This window comes from Artibeus jamaicensis, unplaced genomic scaffold, assembly GCF_021234435.1.
Source record: "Artibeus jamaicensis isolate MK-2021 breed Jamaican fruit bat unplaced genomic scaffold, CSHL_Jam_final scaffold_2172, whole genome shotgun sequence".
In the NCBI taxonomy this organism is placed as follows: Eukaryota; Metazoa; Chordata; class Mammalia; order Chiroptera; family Phyllostomidae; genus Artibeus; species Artibeus jamaicensis.
Genome location: NW_026522031.1, coordinates 2,797,656 through 2,815,449, shown reverse-complemented (window position 1 = coordinate 2,815,449; position 17,794 = coordinate 2,797,656). Strand labels below are relative to the sequence as shown.

At 42.4% G+C, this 17,794-nt stretch overlaps 2 protein-coding genes across 2 annotated transcripts; one reads left to right on the top strand and one right to left on the bottom strand.

Moving 5' to 3' along the window:
* Window positions 1–472: 472 nt before the first annotated feature.
* LOC119044600 (serine protease 58-like) lies at window positions 473–9,284 on the bottom strand. The gene is made up of 5 exons (XM_037139053.2): window positions 9,235–9,284; window positions 6,615–6,750; window positions 2,131–2,381; window positions 970–1,106; window positions 473–622 (listed from the first exon to the last, which is right to left on the bottom strand). Exons 1-5 carry the CDS (start codon window positions 9,269–9,271, stop codon window positions 473–475), a joined length of 711 nt encoding a protein of 236 aa, XP_036994948.2. The 5' UTR covers window positions 9,272–9,284.
* A 3,296-nt stretch (window positions 9,285–12,580) lies between these two features.
* Window positions 12,581–17,339, top strand: PRSS37 (serine protease 37). Its single transcript, XM_037138550.2, has 5 exons — window positions 12,581–12,614; window positions 14,214–14,355; window positions 15,657–15,910; window positions 16,487–16,623; window positions 17,199–17,339. Exons 1-5 carry the CDS (start codon window positions 12,581–12,583, stop codon window positions 17,337–17,339), a joined length of 708 nt encoding a protein of 235 aa, XP_036994445.1.
* The last annotated feature ends 455 nt before the right edge of the window (window positions 17,340–17,794 follow it).

The window sequence follows — 17,794 nt, the reverse complement described above, 5'->3', positions numbered from 1 at the left end:
CACACTCACGCTGAACCAGGAAAGGTCTTTAAAAGAATTGCTAAAACATCTAATCAATTTTCAGCAAATCACTGTTCAGCCGTGCGGTATGTGGTTTATAATCTTGCCCCAATAGAATCCTGGTAGCTTATTGCCCCTCATTTCTACTTGTCCTTTTTGTTTTTAGGATAAAGCAGATAATATTTTAAAAGACATATCTGAGCTAATAGAATCCCAAAAGCTTCCTGGGTGGCTTCCACTTCGTGAAACCAACATTTATGTTTTTGGTGTTATAAACACTCACTCACACGGGTTGGGGGGAAGCAAGCAAGCAGTTAAAGAAACCAGAGCCATGACAACACCCAGGAGTCAGCGCTGATCTCTTTTGAAACTCCAGTCCAGCCCAGGTCCAGGGAAGCCTGGGATGGAGACACGCATGGAGTGGCCACAGGTCGGCTGGTGTGTGAGGGCGTCAGTGGAGCATGAGGTGAGCTTATTTTGTGGAAATGATGTTCTTGATCCACGGACTGTAGCTGTGGAGGTCAGTGAAGACCATGGTGTGTCCTGTCAGAATACATCCTGTTGCCCAGGACATAACTCCTTGTAATTCACTGCCACATATGGCAGGTGCAGCGGCGACCACCTGCCAGACGGAGTAGAGGAGATCAGAACTTCCCTCCCACCTGAGGATCGCTCAACACCCGAACAAAAATCAGAGCCACTCTCTTTGCCATGCAAAGGAGCCCAGCATATAAGGAAGTATGTGACAGCTCCTTTCCACTGCACTAACTGCCCCCACCTCCCAGCAGTCCCCAGACAGACATTTCAAAGCAGTAGCTGGCAGGTAGCTTTGCACTGTCTTCAGCTCCTCTCTCTCTGAGCTCTAAACTAACTGTAAATCCCATACCCTTGGTGAAGGATGACAGGTAACAGACACAAAGACAGAAAAGAGCTACGGAGCCTATGGACAAATGAGATAAGGAAAGGTACCTGGCATGGATCCCTGCTGCCTAGTGTGTTTCCCATACAGAACATGTCTGGAAGGAATTTTCCATCCAGTAATCTTCTGCAGTTTAAATGAGGATTCAGTTGAGTTCGCATGCTGTATGGGGTGCTGACTGTATTTCCTAAGCGCGAGAAACAAGAGATTTTCATTCCGGTTTGCATTATCATAAGGCATGCTGCCCCCGCCTCCCTCAGGGCTTCTCCTCAGTTGAAATGGACTCAGGGGAAGAACTAGTGGAAATCCCATGAATTAAACACATCCTCCTGCTCAGTCTATCATCGCTAATGGGCCAGCAGCCTCCAGGGGTGGTTGGTAAAGAGACAGCAAGCAAGATCTGAATCCAAGCTATGCCATCACCAAGGTGATGGCCTTGGACAATTTGTTAATCTTCGAGTGTTGATTTTCTCAATTAAAAGATATATACCCTAGCCCCGGCTGGTATATCTCAGTGGATTGAGCACAGGCCTGTAAAGCAAAGGGTCACTGGTTTAATTCCCAGTCAGGGCACATGCCTGGGTTGCAGGCCAGGTCCCCAGTAGGGGACACACAAGAGGCAACCACACATTGATGTTTCTATTCTGCTCTTTCTCCTTCCCTTCCCCTCTCTCTAAAAATAAATAAATATTTTTTAAAAGATATATACCCCAATAACACATCTACATGATAACAACTGAATAATATGTACAGGGGACTTAGTGCCTAGTACATAATTAGTGCTCAAAAAATGGTAGTTATTATTGATGTAATCATCACAATATCACTCCTGTTAGGCAAAAGGAAAATAGGACTTTCACAAATTTTCAAATTAAGATTCAAAGAAGTTAAGTGATGTGTCAATAACCCTATCATAAATGGCAGAACCAATATTCAAATGTAGACCCCAGGATCCCAGCCCTCTGCGGCGTGTGCCAATGTGATACATACACGTAACAGCTCGATTTAGGATTTGATTCCCAAAGGCTTAAAGGAGATCACCCTTCTACTTTACACAGCCAATAGTGTTGCTCTATTTCAGCTTCACACCTGTGCTTAGAAATCTGGCACCAGGCCTCCAATTTTCAAGTCCTTCCCCTAATTCCTCAGAGAGCCTAAAGATGCAATATACCTAAGAACACAACTAACTCTTCCTTTCGATAGCCACTCACCAAAAAAATCTGTAGTCTGTAACCAGGTGTGAATCATGCAATCTTTAACCTCATCATTCAGGAGAGCAGGTAAATGCAAAGTGTCATTGGAGAAGAAGGTGAGAGGCACAGACAACTTTATCAGCATCAGGTCACTTTTTGGAGATGTAACAGTGAAGTTTGGGTGAATGAAGATCTTCTTATAAGGTATCATCTCCCCAGTAGTGTCTTGGAAACTTCGATAACCACCATGAAAGATAACCTGAAGATCTCTGGAAAATGGACACACAAAAAAATTTGATGCTGTCATACATCATGAGGCTAATCTCTCTTCCACACACACACTCAAACACATGCACACCGTTTTTCTTCTATAATAACCCATTTGACCTTCTCTTCTTATCTCTGTCCATTTGGCCTTTTATGTGTAGCTATCACAGGTGGTCATGTAGGTTGTGTACTCTACAAATTGAGCAGTCAATCAGTGCAATGGCTTGGGCTCTGCTCTTCGAGTAATTCCAGAGAGTAGCTCCAATTCCAGACCAAGAAAGATGAAAGAAGCATGCAAATACATAGTCAAGGCTTGTATGAAAGTAGTAAATTCTATTAGAGTGCTCTTTGAAAGTAGGAGCGAAAAATAAATGTGTGATTGTACAAGGAAAATAGGTTATGGCTTAGAGAGAGATGAAATATTTTAAAGCCAGGGAAGACCATCTGAATATATTATGTGTTGGGAACTGCCCTTTCTGGTTTCAAAAGCTGTAACCCCCCACCCTCCACCCCCCACATGGCTAAGGCTGAGTGAGCAACCTTCAGACCATAAGCCACTAAAGGAGACAAAGCTTATCTCCCTGGTGGGGCACCACCTCTGCCCCTTTTACTTCACCCTGCTTGGCCCCAATGCATGATGGGTTAGCCAATGATGGGTAAGATTTCTCAAGGGAGGGATGACCTAAGACAGGCATGATCATGGGGGACTCCAGGGAAGGACTTGGGGCGCTATAGCAAAAGGGGGTGATGGACCCTCACCCCTCATCATTGACATAGCCTGAGTCCTCATTCTGTCTGCGAATAGAATAGTCTCCTATTCTCTTGGCGGCCTTACTTCCTGCCTGATATAATGACAGAGGGTGGTATAGTCCTGTGCTGGAAAGAGTGGGTTCCTCAGGGTGATCAGGCCTAAGGAAGAATATATAAAATCCTGTGAAATCTGCTTTGCTAAGAATGCTCTTAGTTAAATGATAAAGGCCCAAGCAGGAAATGAGTTTGTTTCCCAAAGTTTTGTAGCCCTTTAGCTAACAGACCCTGACTCAGAATAAGCCCTCATAGTTCTTAGTATGCTATCTATTGTTTGATCCTTACTGCCTGACAATGATTAATGAGCTTTACCTATATTCCTGTGCAAATTGATCCCAATAAAAGCCCATTGAGGAAAAGGCTCTTGGCCCTTCTCCTTTGAGAGATTGGCCACCTTTCCTCCCCAAGAAGATCATGTCTTGGTAGACTCATTCTTATCTGTGATGGCCAGGTGGCCCTGTGGGCAGACCCCCCCCCCAATTATGCTCTACTGATTGCTATAAAAACTTTGCTGAATCAACAACTTTTTCTGGTGGTCCTTTAGGAGAACAACAGTAAAAAATCTTGGATGTTCCACTGAGATCCATTTAATATCCACTTACTACCATGGCTCAGGACCCTAAATGCAGAACAGGATACTTCCCTGAGGCCCCTGGGTCTCTGACTCAGGGATCTCTGCAACCATGACAGTAAGGTTGAGTACCACACTGGGAACTGAGCACTAATTTGTTTGCTAACCTTCCAAATGCCAAGTTTACTTTGTCTCCTAACAACAATACCACTCGCCTCTCAGTGTGTTCTTGTCATTCCATTGAGAGTACATAAAATACAGTCTAAGATGATAAGACAGGAATGGGCCCAATAAGACTATCCTTCAGGCAACCCCATGGTCTAAGAAGCTTAGGAGATCTCATCAAAGCAGCATCCTTTAGATGAACTTTGTTCGGGGTCAATTTTATAAGACACTGTACATTCTAAGAGCTCTCCTTTGTCTTGTTTTTACCTTGTCTTTATGTTCATCTGCTTTTTGTGGTGAAGGATTTTGCGGGGCCCCAGTTGTGAGTGACTGGTCTTTGCCAAGTTGTTTTTACTGACCGCTGTAGTTCTTGTGGGATCATCTCAGTCTGTCTGGTCCTCAGTAGCAAACATGTAAATGCCTCTCTAAATGGTGTAATTCCCCAGCGACAACAGGGAATTGCAGCAGCCCCTTAGGGGAACTTTTGACAAGAGCAAGATTGTTCATTTGAACACACTTTAGAACAAAAAGGAAAGAAACCCTCATGATAAGATTCTCTCCTGACCATCTAAATCAGACAGCACTTACTGGATCACCTCCTGCATTTCCATGCCCTGGGGGATTAATAAAGACTGGCGTTTCAATGACAGAACATGATGGAATCATGAAATCGTTAGGCCTGACTTACTGTTTAAATCAGCTGTAACAGGTCTCTCGTATGCCTGTGTTTGTCAAATTGGCCTTTTCTGTTTCTAGGATTACTCTCCTTTCTTGTAGAAGGAAAAGCACTCATGTTTACAGTGTTAATTTAATAACTATATAAAATGGGTCCCCTGTTACAATTTCTGTTTTCTTCCTCTATTTCCCTTTTCCCCTTCTTTTAAGAATTTACTTTAATTTACCATAAAATATGTTTGTAAGTAAATACAGAAGTTTATATTGAAGAGAGTTCATGATAAATAGATGACTATCTCATTATGGTAAATTATGGTGAGTAAATTTTGGCTTAAAACAACTCAAAAGCATGAGTGGATAAACTATGGTGGATAAAAACAACCAGAATAATGGTTGCCTCTGAGGGATATGGATGGAATATACCTGAGAAGGGACATGAGGAAGGCATCAAGATATTGTTTAACTTTAGACTTTGCTACATTAAATAACCATATTAAAATTTATAAAGCAATGGCTAAAGGAACAGAAATAGCGTGCATATATTCCTAAAAAATTAAATTTGAAAGTTATCTAAAAACATTAATCTAGTAAAGTGGCAAAAAGTATTTTCAGATTAACATAAACAGAATAGAAATTCATAATAGGCAGAAACAAGTCCAAATATAGCAATAATCAAAATAAATATAAAAGGCCTAAACTCACCAGTTAAAAGACATAAATTGTAATATAGCACTTTTCAAAAATCCTGCTACATGTAAATTAAGAGACATGCTTAAATCAAAAGGATACAGAAAGATGTAAAGAAAAGATGTAAAATTATATACCAGGACAATACTAAGCAAAAGAAAACCAGGGCTGGTATGTTAATGTCTAGCTAAAAAGGTTTTAAGACAAAAACTTGTCTCTCTGAGTAAAATCAATAACATAATAACATATTCAATATTATCAAGAAGGTACAAAGTACATAATTTATAAATGAACCTAAATTTACAGATACTTAACAAAATAACCTGAAATATATCTCTAATAAACTTATGAAACTATTTTGACCATTCTATTAATACTAGAGAATATTTCAATGCAGTTCTCTCAATTGTTAATATCAAGCAAGAAAATATTAGTAAGATTATAGATTTGGACTCCACAATTAAGAGTTTAATACATTTAACATATTAAGACTTTCCACCCTAAGATCAGAGAGTATACACTCTTTCAAGCACATGAGGAAGGTTTATAAAAATTGACTCCATACTGGTCCAAAGAGCAAGTTTTAATTATATTAAAAAACACAGTATTATAAACATCACACTGTCTGATCACAAAATAATTATTTTAGAATACAAGTATGTTTGCCTTGACTTATGAATTACTTATTTCTGAATGTTTCCATTTCATATTTTCAAACCACAGTTGACCACAGGTAACTGAAGCCATGAAAAGCAAAACCACAGATAAGGAGGACGACTGTATATACTGTATATATGACTGGTACATAACTCTAGAGCAATACTTGTAGATAAACACCAATACATGTATACACCAACACATATAAATGTTGTAGATGTATATACAAGAATATCCTTAAGAAACATGGTACAGATATGTTTACAGTAACTATGTTCAAAATACAGTGACAGAAAACTAGAAATAACTCAAATCTCTATCAGGAAAAGGAAGAACAAGTTGTGTGATATTTACACTGAAATGTTATACAGCAATAAAAAATGAAATATAGTCATACACCTAGCACTGTGGATAAATCTTAATAGAATGATTGCGCGATTATTATTACATATATATAAGATGTCATACACAGTAGTTTTCCTTCTGCACATGTTAAACATAAAAATGTGGGGCATTCCTCAGCCCATTTCTATCGGAGTAACTGAGGCCCTGTTAGCCACCACAGCCCTAGGATTTCCTGACTAGCACAGGTTATTTATAACTCCCCAGGGGGTGGGTGTTGAGTCCCGGCCTTGGAGCTTTGGAACAGAGCGGACTGGTCCCCATTACTCACGGTAAGAAGCAGTGTGCAGCTGTTATGACCCACTGAGGGGCAATCAGAGTCCCCACACAGGGCTGGTAACTAGACTTCAGATATAATACGTAGAACATATGATTGAACTCTCCCGTGCCTGCACATGGAACAGCACCTGGAACAGGAAGAGAAGAGAATCAAGAGACATTCCAGCTGATCAAAGAGAACAGGGTGGTTATGGAGAGTTTGGGATGCCAGTGTCAGACTATATCAACATTTACCATGCTTTATGGTGCCAGAAGATCATACTATAAAAACACTGTACTGAGCATGCCCCATACTTTAAAAAAATTTTTTTTTAAATTTTCACAGAACAAAAAAACTGTTGGGTGGATCAATTTTAGATTATTTTACAGATTAAGAACCTAACATTAGGAAACTTCCTTGAGGCCATATAAATAGTGTATGATGGCTGGTTCAAGGATTTAGACTTTGGTCTATCGAATTCCAAATCCCATGTATGCACTTATTCTCTACATGACCTCCTTACTTCTTTCTAGACATCCTTGTTCATGTCCAGTCTCCTAAGAGCTTACTATTTCTTGGCTCCTTCCAGTCTCAGCAATGCAGCCTTTCCCACATCTCCTTGACTTTTCCTATTAATCAACTGTAGGGTCGTTCTGGGGCCAGTTATTATGACTCCAGAAATGAAAATTTAAACTTTAATTCTGATGTGAGAATGTAGGAAGAGATACTTGGTACAGATGAGCACTTAAATTCAGTACAATACTTATTCTCTGAAAATAGGTGCCTACGTTGAGATTCTATCATTACTATTAGTATGAACTTAAACAAATTATGTAAATCTCTATATATTAATTTCTTATTTGTACACTGAGATCTTAAACTTCTATCCTAGGGTTGTTTTGAGAATTAAATGTGTTAATATATTTAAGTTGTTTGGAAGAAGGTTTGGCATATAATGAATGTTCAATAATGTTATCTCTCAACATCTGAAAATCAATTTGGAGCTTCTTCCTTGTGTTTTTTTTCTAGGAATTTTATTGTTTCTGATCTTATGTTTAAGTCTTTAATCCATTTGAGTTCATTTTTGTGGGTGGTGTAAGACAAGGGGTCCATTTTCATGTTTCTGCCTGTGGTTATCCCATTTACCTAACAACCTTCACTGATAAGACTGTCCTTTCCTCATTGGGGAAAATGATCTCACCTTTAAGTGGAACCTAATCAACAAAACAAACAAGCAAAATACAACCAAAGACATTGAAACTAAGAACAATCTGACAATAACTAGAGGGGAGGTGGGAGGGGATAATGGTGGGGAAGGAGGGAAGGGTTTTCAGGAACAACTATAAAGGACACATGGACAAAACCAAGGGGAGGTAGAAGCAGGGGAGGAAGGTGGAGATGGCTGGGGTGGGGGGAGTGGAGGGTAAATGCAGACAACTGTGCTTGAACAACAATAACTTTTTTTTTTAATGTAGCAGATTTATTCATTGATGTCCTTTATTGGGTGAGTAATTCAACAAACTGTGGTGCATCCATACCATGGAATAATACAATAAAAAGGAACAAATTATTGATATGAACACAGCTTGGGAAAATCTCAAGAGAATCATGCTGAGTGAAGTCACATGAACCTTATTAAATCATAAATGTGGTCATGTAACTCCCATATTTAAGACTCTTTAAAGGCTTTCTATTGCCACCAGGATCATTTCTAAAACCAAGGACGAAAGACCCTCTGCGGTTTGACTCTCACTCCACTTGCTGCTTCTGCACTCCAGCTGCACAGGTGGTCTTCTGATCATGTCACCCCTCCCACCTTCACACCTGCTGGTTTCTCTGTGTGAACAAAAAAACCCCGGTCCCCTACCGTACTTAACGTGGTTCACCACATTCAGTCTAACATAGGTTTAGGAAGCATTATGCATTGTTAAAAGATAGACATTATTTTCCCATGTTTTGCATAAGAAAACTGAGGATCAGAGAGGATAGGCTATTTGTCCAAAACCACTTAACTATGAAGCAGAAGAGCATTACTGCCTAATTACAGAGCTGTACTAATTTCATTATAGTAAGTTACTTAATTGCTCTGGGCCTCAGTTCCCTCATCGATAAAATTAGAACACTTATCTCACAAAGTTGTAAATAAGAATGAAATGAGTTAATGTGTAGAAAACAGGGCAGCGTCCATTATATAGGTGCTATATAAGTATATGCTTTTATGGTGCTGGTGGTGATTATTACTATACATTATGTTTTAATGCCCAAAGGACAAGATCTACTTTTTCCTTTTGAACCTTACAGCAAAATATCAGCTGTTTTTGCTTTTTATGTCTTTTATAAATTCCAATTCCCCCTTCCAGGATCCTCTCTCCATCCTCGCTGCTGGCATGCCTCCATACTGCAGCCCAAGAAGGTCATCAGAAACTCAGAGGAGGTTTCCAGCCCATAATAAAAAGGTTTACTCAGGTACAACAAACGGCCAAGCCTGGACATGAGATGACTAGTATATCACTCACTTCCTAAGCTCTCATGTTCTGATCCACCAGCTCTCCCTCTACTAAAGCACCACAGCCTCACCCTCCCTCCACAGAGTCCCAATCAACTTGACAAAGAGATAGCTTCAGTCACTCACCCGTCACCATCAGCAAGACTACTAGCACACACTTCATGTCGATGCCTGAATCCTGTTCCGAAGATAAGGACCTAGTGGAAACCAACCGACACAAAGCAGGTTTAGAACTTATCGTGGGGATTCTGAAGAGCAGGAGAAAGTGCAGGGGATAGAACCGGAGTGAGGGCTCTATGAAAGTCTGTAGTCTAGAAGACTTTCCTTCCAGGCTTGAGCCTCAGTGTAAAAAAAGGACAGTACACATGGAAATCTTCTCGGTCCAAGCGAAGTCTGTCCAGTGGGATGATGAGTTCAAGACCTGGGCTGTATCTGCCTCGTCTATGGGAAAGAATTCCAAAGGAGTCAAGTGAACCCTCCGTGGAGTTAAAATTCATCCCAAGTTCCTTCCTTTGCCTCACAGTTCTTTTCACCAGTTCCTTCCTCACAGAGTGTGACTTGCACCCCTCCCTCTACACGAGGGGTCCCCCCTGACCCCTCTTCTTTCTGGGCTACTCTGATGAAGCAGAGCTGTCCCCACCCTCTGTGTGACTCCGTTCCCCTTTATGCACATGTCACACTCAGCCCATGCCCCTCAGAACTGCTTCACCTGCACAGATTCATATCGCACAGCCACACACCTCATGTGAATGAAAGTTCCCCACCGAGGCCCACAGCAGTGGCCCATCAGATCCTTCCATCCGTCCTGACCACACTGCCCTCCCGGACACGGTCCACACATGCTCATTTGCATACTCACTTGCACATGCTCTCTCTCCCTCAACTTTCTCAGTAACTGTCTTTTTCAAATTTATTTCTGGTGGCAAAATAGAACAAGAATATTACTTAAATAGAAAATCGGATGGCAGAATGAAACAAGAATAGATTTAGAGTCCTATAAATTTGAGATATCCTGTGGAATGGGACCAGGGATTGATATGTCTCCGTATGTACGCAGAGTCTGTTATAACATTAATAGACAAAGAACTTAATAGTAAATCACTTACAAACATATGAGGAAAAATTGACTATTACACACACACTCTCCATCCATCCATCAGATTCTCAAGTTATTTTTTCAAAGAGAAACTTGAAGAGCAATGTCCATATCAGCTATCAGTATCCAAAGACAAAAATGAAAACAACAAATGAGAGTGACAAACTAAAGGAAGAATTCAAAGGCTAAAGTCATATAAAAAGGTATTGGCATTAAAACAAGAAAACTCACACTTTTGGTAGGTCTCAAAAAAAGCATGTGAGGTGGGCAGGTGGGAAGGGGTGGCAGGGGGATGAGAAGAGAGGGTGACAGAGATGAGAGTCCAGGGGAGGCCCCTAAGGCACAGCTTAATGTTTAGTCTTTAGGCAGCAGGGAGCTACCAAAGAGTTTTAAGAAGGAAACTAGGCAACAGCGAGAATGGAAAGGCATGAGTGGATTTTCGAGATCCCTCCAATGAGCACGGACTTTGGGATTCAGTGGTGAGAAAAAGAGAGGAATCTAACAAGCAGGGCACATTTATCTCCCAAAATAAGGAAAGCAGGTAAAAGAATGCATTTGAAAGGCTGGAGGAAAGAGGGGTATCATTTTAATGTGCTGTATTTCAGGGGCCTGAAGATGCCAGCAATGGCCTCTAAGGGGCATTCGAAGATGCGGAATTGGATGCCAATGTCAACTTCAGAGACACGAAGTGGTTCCCAGTGCCAACCTCCTGCAGACAGTCTGTTGTCTTTAGAGAGCTCCTCCTAGACAGAAACCCTGCTTTTTCTGTTCTTAGCCCTCACACTCCTGAACCAGGCCTCCAACTCCCTTCCTGGCCCACAGTATTTCCCAAAGATCTGGGAAAACAACCGTAGAGTAAACCTATCTCTTCCTCAACTTCTTACCTGTGTGAACTAATCCTGGCACCCACCACAGAAAACCTTTCACGACTCCATGCTGTCTTCAAACCTCGGCATACAGGGTGGGGCAGAAGTGGATTTGCGGTTGTGAGTATGTGAAACAGAGTTTATTCTTGCATTGTTGTTTATTAATTATTGTATTATTTTCCATGTGAACAACTGTAAACCTCCTTTTGCCCCACCCTGTGTTTCATAAACCAGCCCTACTCCACGATGCACCTCTGTGTCCACTGAAATGTCAGCAAAGTTCTCGCCATGTCTGGTGTTCATTTCACACCTGGGGGACTCTGTGGGCGGGAACGGGGAGTTTGGGAAGATCCGCAACAGTGGTCGATCAGCTACAGCCTAGAGGCTGTATGCAAATGTGCAAGTGAGTATGCAAATGGTTGAAAAGTCGCGCATACCTAATAAGATCTAGATTCTCCATCTAGTCTTCCCAGCCAGGTATGATTTTGAGAAAATTACTCAAATTCTCCATTTCAGTTCTGTCACCTACAGCTCTGGAAAAAATAAATGATACCAGCCCAGCCCTGTCTTCCCTTTCTAGGGTTGTTGAGATATCGGAGTGAGGTTATGGGTTTAAGAAAATCTAAAGGGTTATAGTGATATGGAGTGTGACTGATTTACATCATATTAGACTAACTTACTATAAAATGATCACTAACAACGTCTGTGAGAACTGAGCCCGGTGCACGGCCTTCGGTGAGTACTCAGTGGGTGTCAGCTGTTAGCAGGACGGCTCTTTCTCTTCCTGCGTGCGCTCTCAATCATCCCAGGATAGCACGGAAAAAGCGCTTAGAGGTCTTGCCTTCTTAACTGTCACCAACATAAGTAATCTGGAATTCAAACATTCTCCAAACATCAGAACTGCTCAGTGAGTGCTTCCCATTTCCACATTTCCTTAGCTCCAGGCTGTTGGTCAGGACCACCCACCCCAGCTGGTGATGACTGAGTGATGAAAGAGTGATCAACAGGGAAAGATGAAGCCAGTGTAATAAAGAAGGGAGGGGCCGAGGGGGAGTATAAATAACTATGAGGGGATTCAGAGCAAACCTGGGGACACTGTCTTCTTGAGCTAAGGTGCAGAATCCTGCCCCCCACAGTCCTGGCCTCAGAAATTCCATGCGGAATATTAGTCCTGAGCCTGAGCTCCCTTTCCCAGACAGCTGAGCTGCCTTTAGTCAGAGGGGCCTCCAGGAACAGCAGGGAGAGGGGCCTGGATTGAGAAGCCTGGGAACTAGGCTTCTTTTTCCTTCCCTAAAGGCTCCAAGAGAGGTGCAGTGCCCCACCCCCTGAAGCAGAAGGGCCTCCAGCTGTCCATCTAGAACCCTCTTTCTCCCCCCGCCCCGCGCTGTCATGTGCCCCTGTGCCTAACCATAGCCACTGACTCTCCCAGGTGTTCTCAAGGAGAAGACTGAGCCGCAAGTTCCATACTATGCTGATCTTCTACATGTCACAGGGAAAGATCTGGACCGCCATGAGATTTATCTTCTGTTTGAGTGTCCTTGTTGGTATGTATCTATGACTTCTGCTCCATAAGGCAGAGGTTAATGTAGGATGAAGTGAGGCAAACAGGCGCATGATGTGTGGAGGGCGCAAAAAAAAGGGTCATGAGCAGAACTAGGGTCCCCCCTGCTTCTTATACCCCATCCACAGCGCTCGGGACAGGCTGAGGCCACTCTTCCAGGGCTAAGCTGTGGGATGCTTCACGGTGTACACCCACCTTGACGAATACTCAACTGTGAGTGTTCCCTCTGGTTTTTTAAAAATGTGGGCCTTATCACCCACGGGAAAGTCCCAGGTAGCCCTAAGGACAGAGCTCATTTTGACATCAAAAGCTTAGAAACTCAGAATGCTGGGAAGGGAGAAGGGGGAACAAAAGATCAAATGCAAGAGCCCTGTCCCCACACTCCCTGACTTCCAGAAGGTTCTGAAGGCAGGATTCGCTGGCGACACTGGACTGCCTGGGTCACGTCACCAGCTGGACAAGTTAATCAATCATCTAGGCTTCAGTTTCTGGGGCCAAAACAGGGATATTCCTGCCTACATAATAGGGTCATGGTGAAGGTTAAACAAATCCAAGAGCTCAGTGTCTTTTATCCTTGTTAATACTCTGCCTTTTTTCCCCTGGATTTTTCACTGTGACCACACAGAGGAGCTTACATGAGAAGCCGTTCTAGCTAAACTTGGGGAGGATTAAAGAAGTACTGAGGGCAGCCCACACAGGAACAGGACTTTATTTCTGATCCTAGGATTAGCCTTTTTTCTCTTTCATCTCAAGTTTTTAAAAATAATTTATTTATAAAAAATATTACATATTCACATCAAGAAATTTAGAAATATTAAAAAGTAAAATAAAGATAAACCTTACTCATAATCCCACCTCTCAATCAATGCATGCTAATACTTGGTTGAGTTTACTCCCAGACTTTATTTTATTTATATATTTTTTTTAATTTAAGTGATTTAATTTTGGTTTCTTATTTTTAGACAATTGAATTAGTACACTTAATTATCTTTAACTTAAAGAAAATGTACCAATATGTTCTTTGCTGTTTAATATTTATAAATATTATTTGTACAATTTGAATATGTATGGGGTTCCATTTGTACATGTACTTTTTCACTTCAATGTCCAACATTACTGTATTGGACATTTATGTTTCCAATGTTTACCTATTATAGATAGTGCTGATATGAGCAGACTTATTCATAATCTTTATCTACATCTGATTATTTCAGTAGAATGGATTCTTGGGGCTGGGACTATTAGGCCACAGGTGATGAATGTTTGTAATTCTTGATGTCTATTTCCAAATTGCTTTTCAAAAAGTTAGAATCAATTGCCACTCCTATGGAGCAGTTAATGAGAGTTTCAGTGTGCTTTCTGGGATTGAATCTTATCAACATTAAAGAAAAATGATTATTATAAATATTAGGTAACGTGGTACATCATTTTAATTTATGTTTTTGTTAGAAGAAAATGACAAACATTTCCAGGCCAATCAATTACTTTTTTAAACTGTACATATTCCTTTTCGACTAGGAAACAGTTGATGCTACTGCTTGTTCTAAGAATGTCTGATGTATGGAGAATGTTATTTCCTCAGGGACACTCCCCTCTGCCCTCTTGGCTGTGCAGCAGGAAGACCACGCCCCCTATTTGGCATACCTCCGGTCCCACTTCAACCCCTGTGTGGGTGTCCTCATCAGAGAAAACTGGGTGCTGGCCCCGGCTCACTGCTACTTACCGTGAGTGTTGGGCACCTCCCCTCGCCCCTGAAATAGCTACTACTCATTCGACGTCAGTGATTCTCAAATAGAGGCAATGCTCCCCACATCCAGGGCACGTTTGGCAAAGCCCAAAAATATTTTTGGTTGTCATCACAGAGTTGGGAGTTGGGGGGACAGTGCTATTGGCATCAACTAGTGAACAGAGGCCAGGGCAAGGCAAGGATACTGCTGAAGATCCTACAATGCACAGGACAGCCCCCACAACACAGATATCCAGCCCCCAAATGTCAATAGTGCTGCCATTGAAGAGCCCTGTTCCAGATATTATGCCTCTTCAGTCTCTCATCAGCTGGTCCAAGTTATGTACTAGCAATATGTGGTATGAATGCGTTTCAGAAGTTAAGGGACCAGTAGCTAACTTAGGAAGGCTCAAATTAGATAAATTCAGGAGAATTTTTAAAAAGAACTAATGACAAAGGTGTGGACAAAGGAAATAGTAAAAACACAAAGATAGGTTCAGTACTCCCACAGTTAGTATTAGAAAGGTACAGTTACTACCCCTAGACCTGAATGGGCGAGGAGAAAATGAGCACAAGTGGGGTTAGAGAGGGGGTAGGGGAAAGGAGAGAGAAAGGAATCGTATGGAGAGACAGCCTTATATGAGCTGTAACCTGTGGTCATGAGACACAGCCAACAGCCAATCTGTGACAACGCTGCAGAAGAGGGAGCTGGGAGGATAAATACTCCAGCCTCAGGCTTCTTCCTCCAGTTACTGTGCAGTGCTTCCTACTGGACAAAGCCCATCGATATATGGGCTTTGGAAAGCCCACTTTCCAAAGGTACAGAGCAGGATAACATAGGGTTGGGTGTGGATCTGATGAAGCAAACAGGAGCTACCCAACACTCAGGTCATGCCATTCCCTTACCCGCAGCAGAAAGGAACTGCCCAACTGGATAGGCTGGAGCCGCAAGGGAGGGAGAGTAATATAACGGGTGCCATGAGTAAATTTCCTCTCCTCTGCACTAAGGGCGCTTCTGAAGAACCTAGTAATTAAAGACTGCACTACTGACTGTGTGAGCAAGGTTGATTACTCTCACCTGCCTCCATGACTTAGACAATGGGCATTAAAAATAGAATTCTCTCCACAGATGTGTTGAGTGGTAAATGAGGTAACTCAAAATCCAGATGGAAAGCTTGCCACAGTTCCTGGCACATGGTAACATTCAATATCGGCTTTGGTGATGATGATGATGATGATGATGATGATGATGATGATGATGTATTGATAGTGATTACTTCCAAACCCTTCTCCCTCCAGAAGCCTGAAAGTGATGTTGGGAAATTTCAAGATCAGAGTCAGAGATGGGACAGAGCAGATTATTAGCCCCATCAACATTATCCGCTACTGGAATTACAGTGATAGCTACCCCCAGGACGACCTCATGCTCATTAAGCTGTCTAAATCAGCCAACTTCAGCCACAAAGTCCAGCCCCTTGACCTCGCCACCAGCAACGTCCGGCCAGGCACTGTCTGTCTGCTTTCGGGTTTGGACTGGAGCCGAGACAACACTGGTGAGTGCACCCCCACAGCAAGTTGGGGTCATCAGTTATACCTTGAGAGGGGCACTCATGTCTACATAACTGAGAAGAGAGGACAGGAGATTGGGGAGACTGAAGGGAGAGACTACACAAGTGGTCTAGCAAAAAGAGACCCACTCAGAGTCTGAAGCTCCTCCTTTCTCAGGATGTCTAATGCCCCACCCACAGCTTGTCTAACTGTATGGAGGACGTGGGTCCTGACGGTCAGAGACATGGTTCACATTAAAGAGGCCATGCCCCTCCATCCCATACAGGCTCATGTTACGTACAGAGAAGGCCTCTGAGACCCTGAGTCAAGCCACCTCTTCTTCCTCCAAGACTGGACACAGAATAGAAAGAAAACTCTGCTTCTGACAGAGACAAAAAGGCTCCTTCAAAATCCTCAGGAGTGAGTCTCATAACCATGCCCAGGGTCATCTCCTCCTGTTTCTTCATTCCTTATTTTCTTCAGACACACAAACAAAACACCAGTTGTAGGAGAGGGTGGTGGCCAGAGGGGCTAAGTAACAGCTGTGAACAGGAAGGTTTCCTTATCCCTGATTCCCTCAGGCCGACACCCCGACTTAAGGCAGAACCTGGAGGCCCCTGTGATGTCCGATAAAGAGTGCCAAAACACCGAGCAAGGGAGAAGCCACAGGAACTCCTTATGTGTTAAATTCGTCAAAGTGTTCAGCCGGATTTTTGGGGTAATCTTTCCTCTAGATTCAGCTTTCATGAACTTGTATGTGTCTAGTTAACTACTTAATCTTGATACTGAGAAAAATGGAAAGCCCTCATCCTCTCAATTTTTTTTTTTTGGAGAATCTGATAAGGCTGCAGCAAGCCGCTGTGGCTTCTTCAGTAATGGGCTCTCCGTACCAATGCCTTGGTCCATTTAAGGGCTTCTTGCAGTTCCTTCAGTTAATCATACTGTTACTCTCATAGCTGTAAGGGAAAATGGGCATTGCTGAAAAAAAAATAATTCAGACTTTTCACAAATGGAAACCGGCTTCACTAGTTCAGATAAGTGGGATTTGACTCATCTTACATGTGAGTTTTCAGAAGGTTTTTCTCTAACCTTCTCAAGATCACACAGGGATAATGACAGCCAAGCCAGATAAATGACTCAAGCTTCCTGTCTCCTCCTTCCGTACTCTTTTCAGTACCCAGCATGCTACCTCTAGCCAGTGAGTACTGGCTCACTCACCCAGATTGGGGACTAAAGTGTGCCTTTGATTCTGACCAAATCTCTCTCTCCCTCTCACTGTACCGCCTCTGGTAGGAGGTGGCCGTTGCGACTGTTGTCTGCAAAAACAAGCTCCAGGGGATCGAGGTCGGACACTTCATGGGCGGGGACGTCGGCATCTACACCAACGTTTACAAATACATATCCTGGATTGAGAGCGTCACTAAAAACAGATGAGACCCTGCTATTTGCTCTGGGGCCCACCAGCTCTGCCACTGACTGTGTAAGCGCTCTTTTCCCCAAACTCAAAATATCCAAATACAAACATTTGGATGCATCACACCAATAAGCTATGTTTTCTTGTTTTTGTTCTTATTCTAAATGTCTTATTTTGTTCTTACTCTAATTTCTTCTTTTGTTTCCTATTCTAAAAGAACCAGAAAGAAAAGATGAAACGAAAACTTACTATACTGCACCGGGGTACACCTGCTCATAACAAACCTTTGAGGGTATCTTTTTATCCCCGTGTCACAAATGAGAAAATTAGAACTAAAAGAGGTTACTTAACATTGTCTATAGCTGGTGGATACCAGGCCCGGGACTGCAACCCCGTTATGTCAGATTCTCAATCCCATGCTCTTAGCCTCAAAATCAGAGTTTGCGTGGCATCATAACAGATGTTGACTTCTATT

Bases quoted from the DNA above. Each gene is read 5' to 3' on its own strand.
- LOC119044600 (XM_037139053.2), bottom strand. From the start codon at position 9,271: ATGAAGTGTGTGCTAGTAGTCTTGCTGATGGTGACGG. The intron at 2,382-6,614 runs GTGAGTAATGGG...TCCATTTTCCAG, and splicing joins GCTGCACACTGCTTCTTACC to AGATCTTCAGGTTATCTTTC. The intron at 623-969 runs GTACCTTTCCTT...TCCGTCTGGCAG, and splicing joins GCAGCAGGGATCCATGCCAG to GTGGTCGCCGCTGCACCTGC.
- PRSS37 (XM_037138550.2), top strand. From the start codon at position 12,581: ATGAGATTTATCTTCTGTTTGAGTGTCCTTGTTG. The intron at 14,356-15,656 runs GTGAGTGTTGGG...TTCTCCCTCCAG, and splicing joins CCGGCTCACTGCTACTTACC to AAGCCTGAAAGTGATGTTGG. The intron at 16,624-17,198 runs GTAATCTTTCCT...CGCCTCTGGTAG, and splicing joins TGTTCAGCCGGATTTTTGGG to GAGGTGGCCGTTGCGACTGT.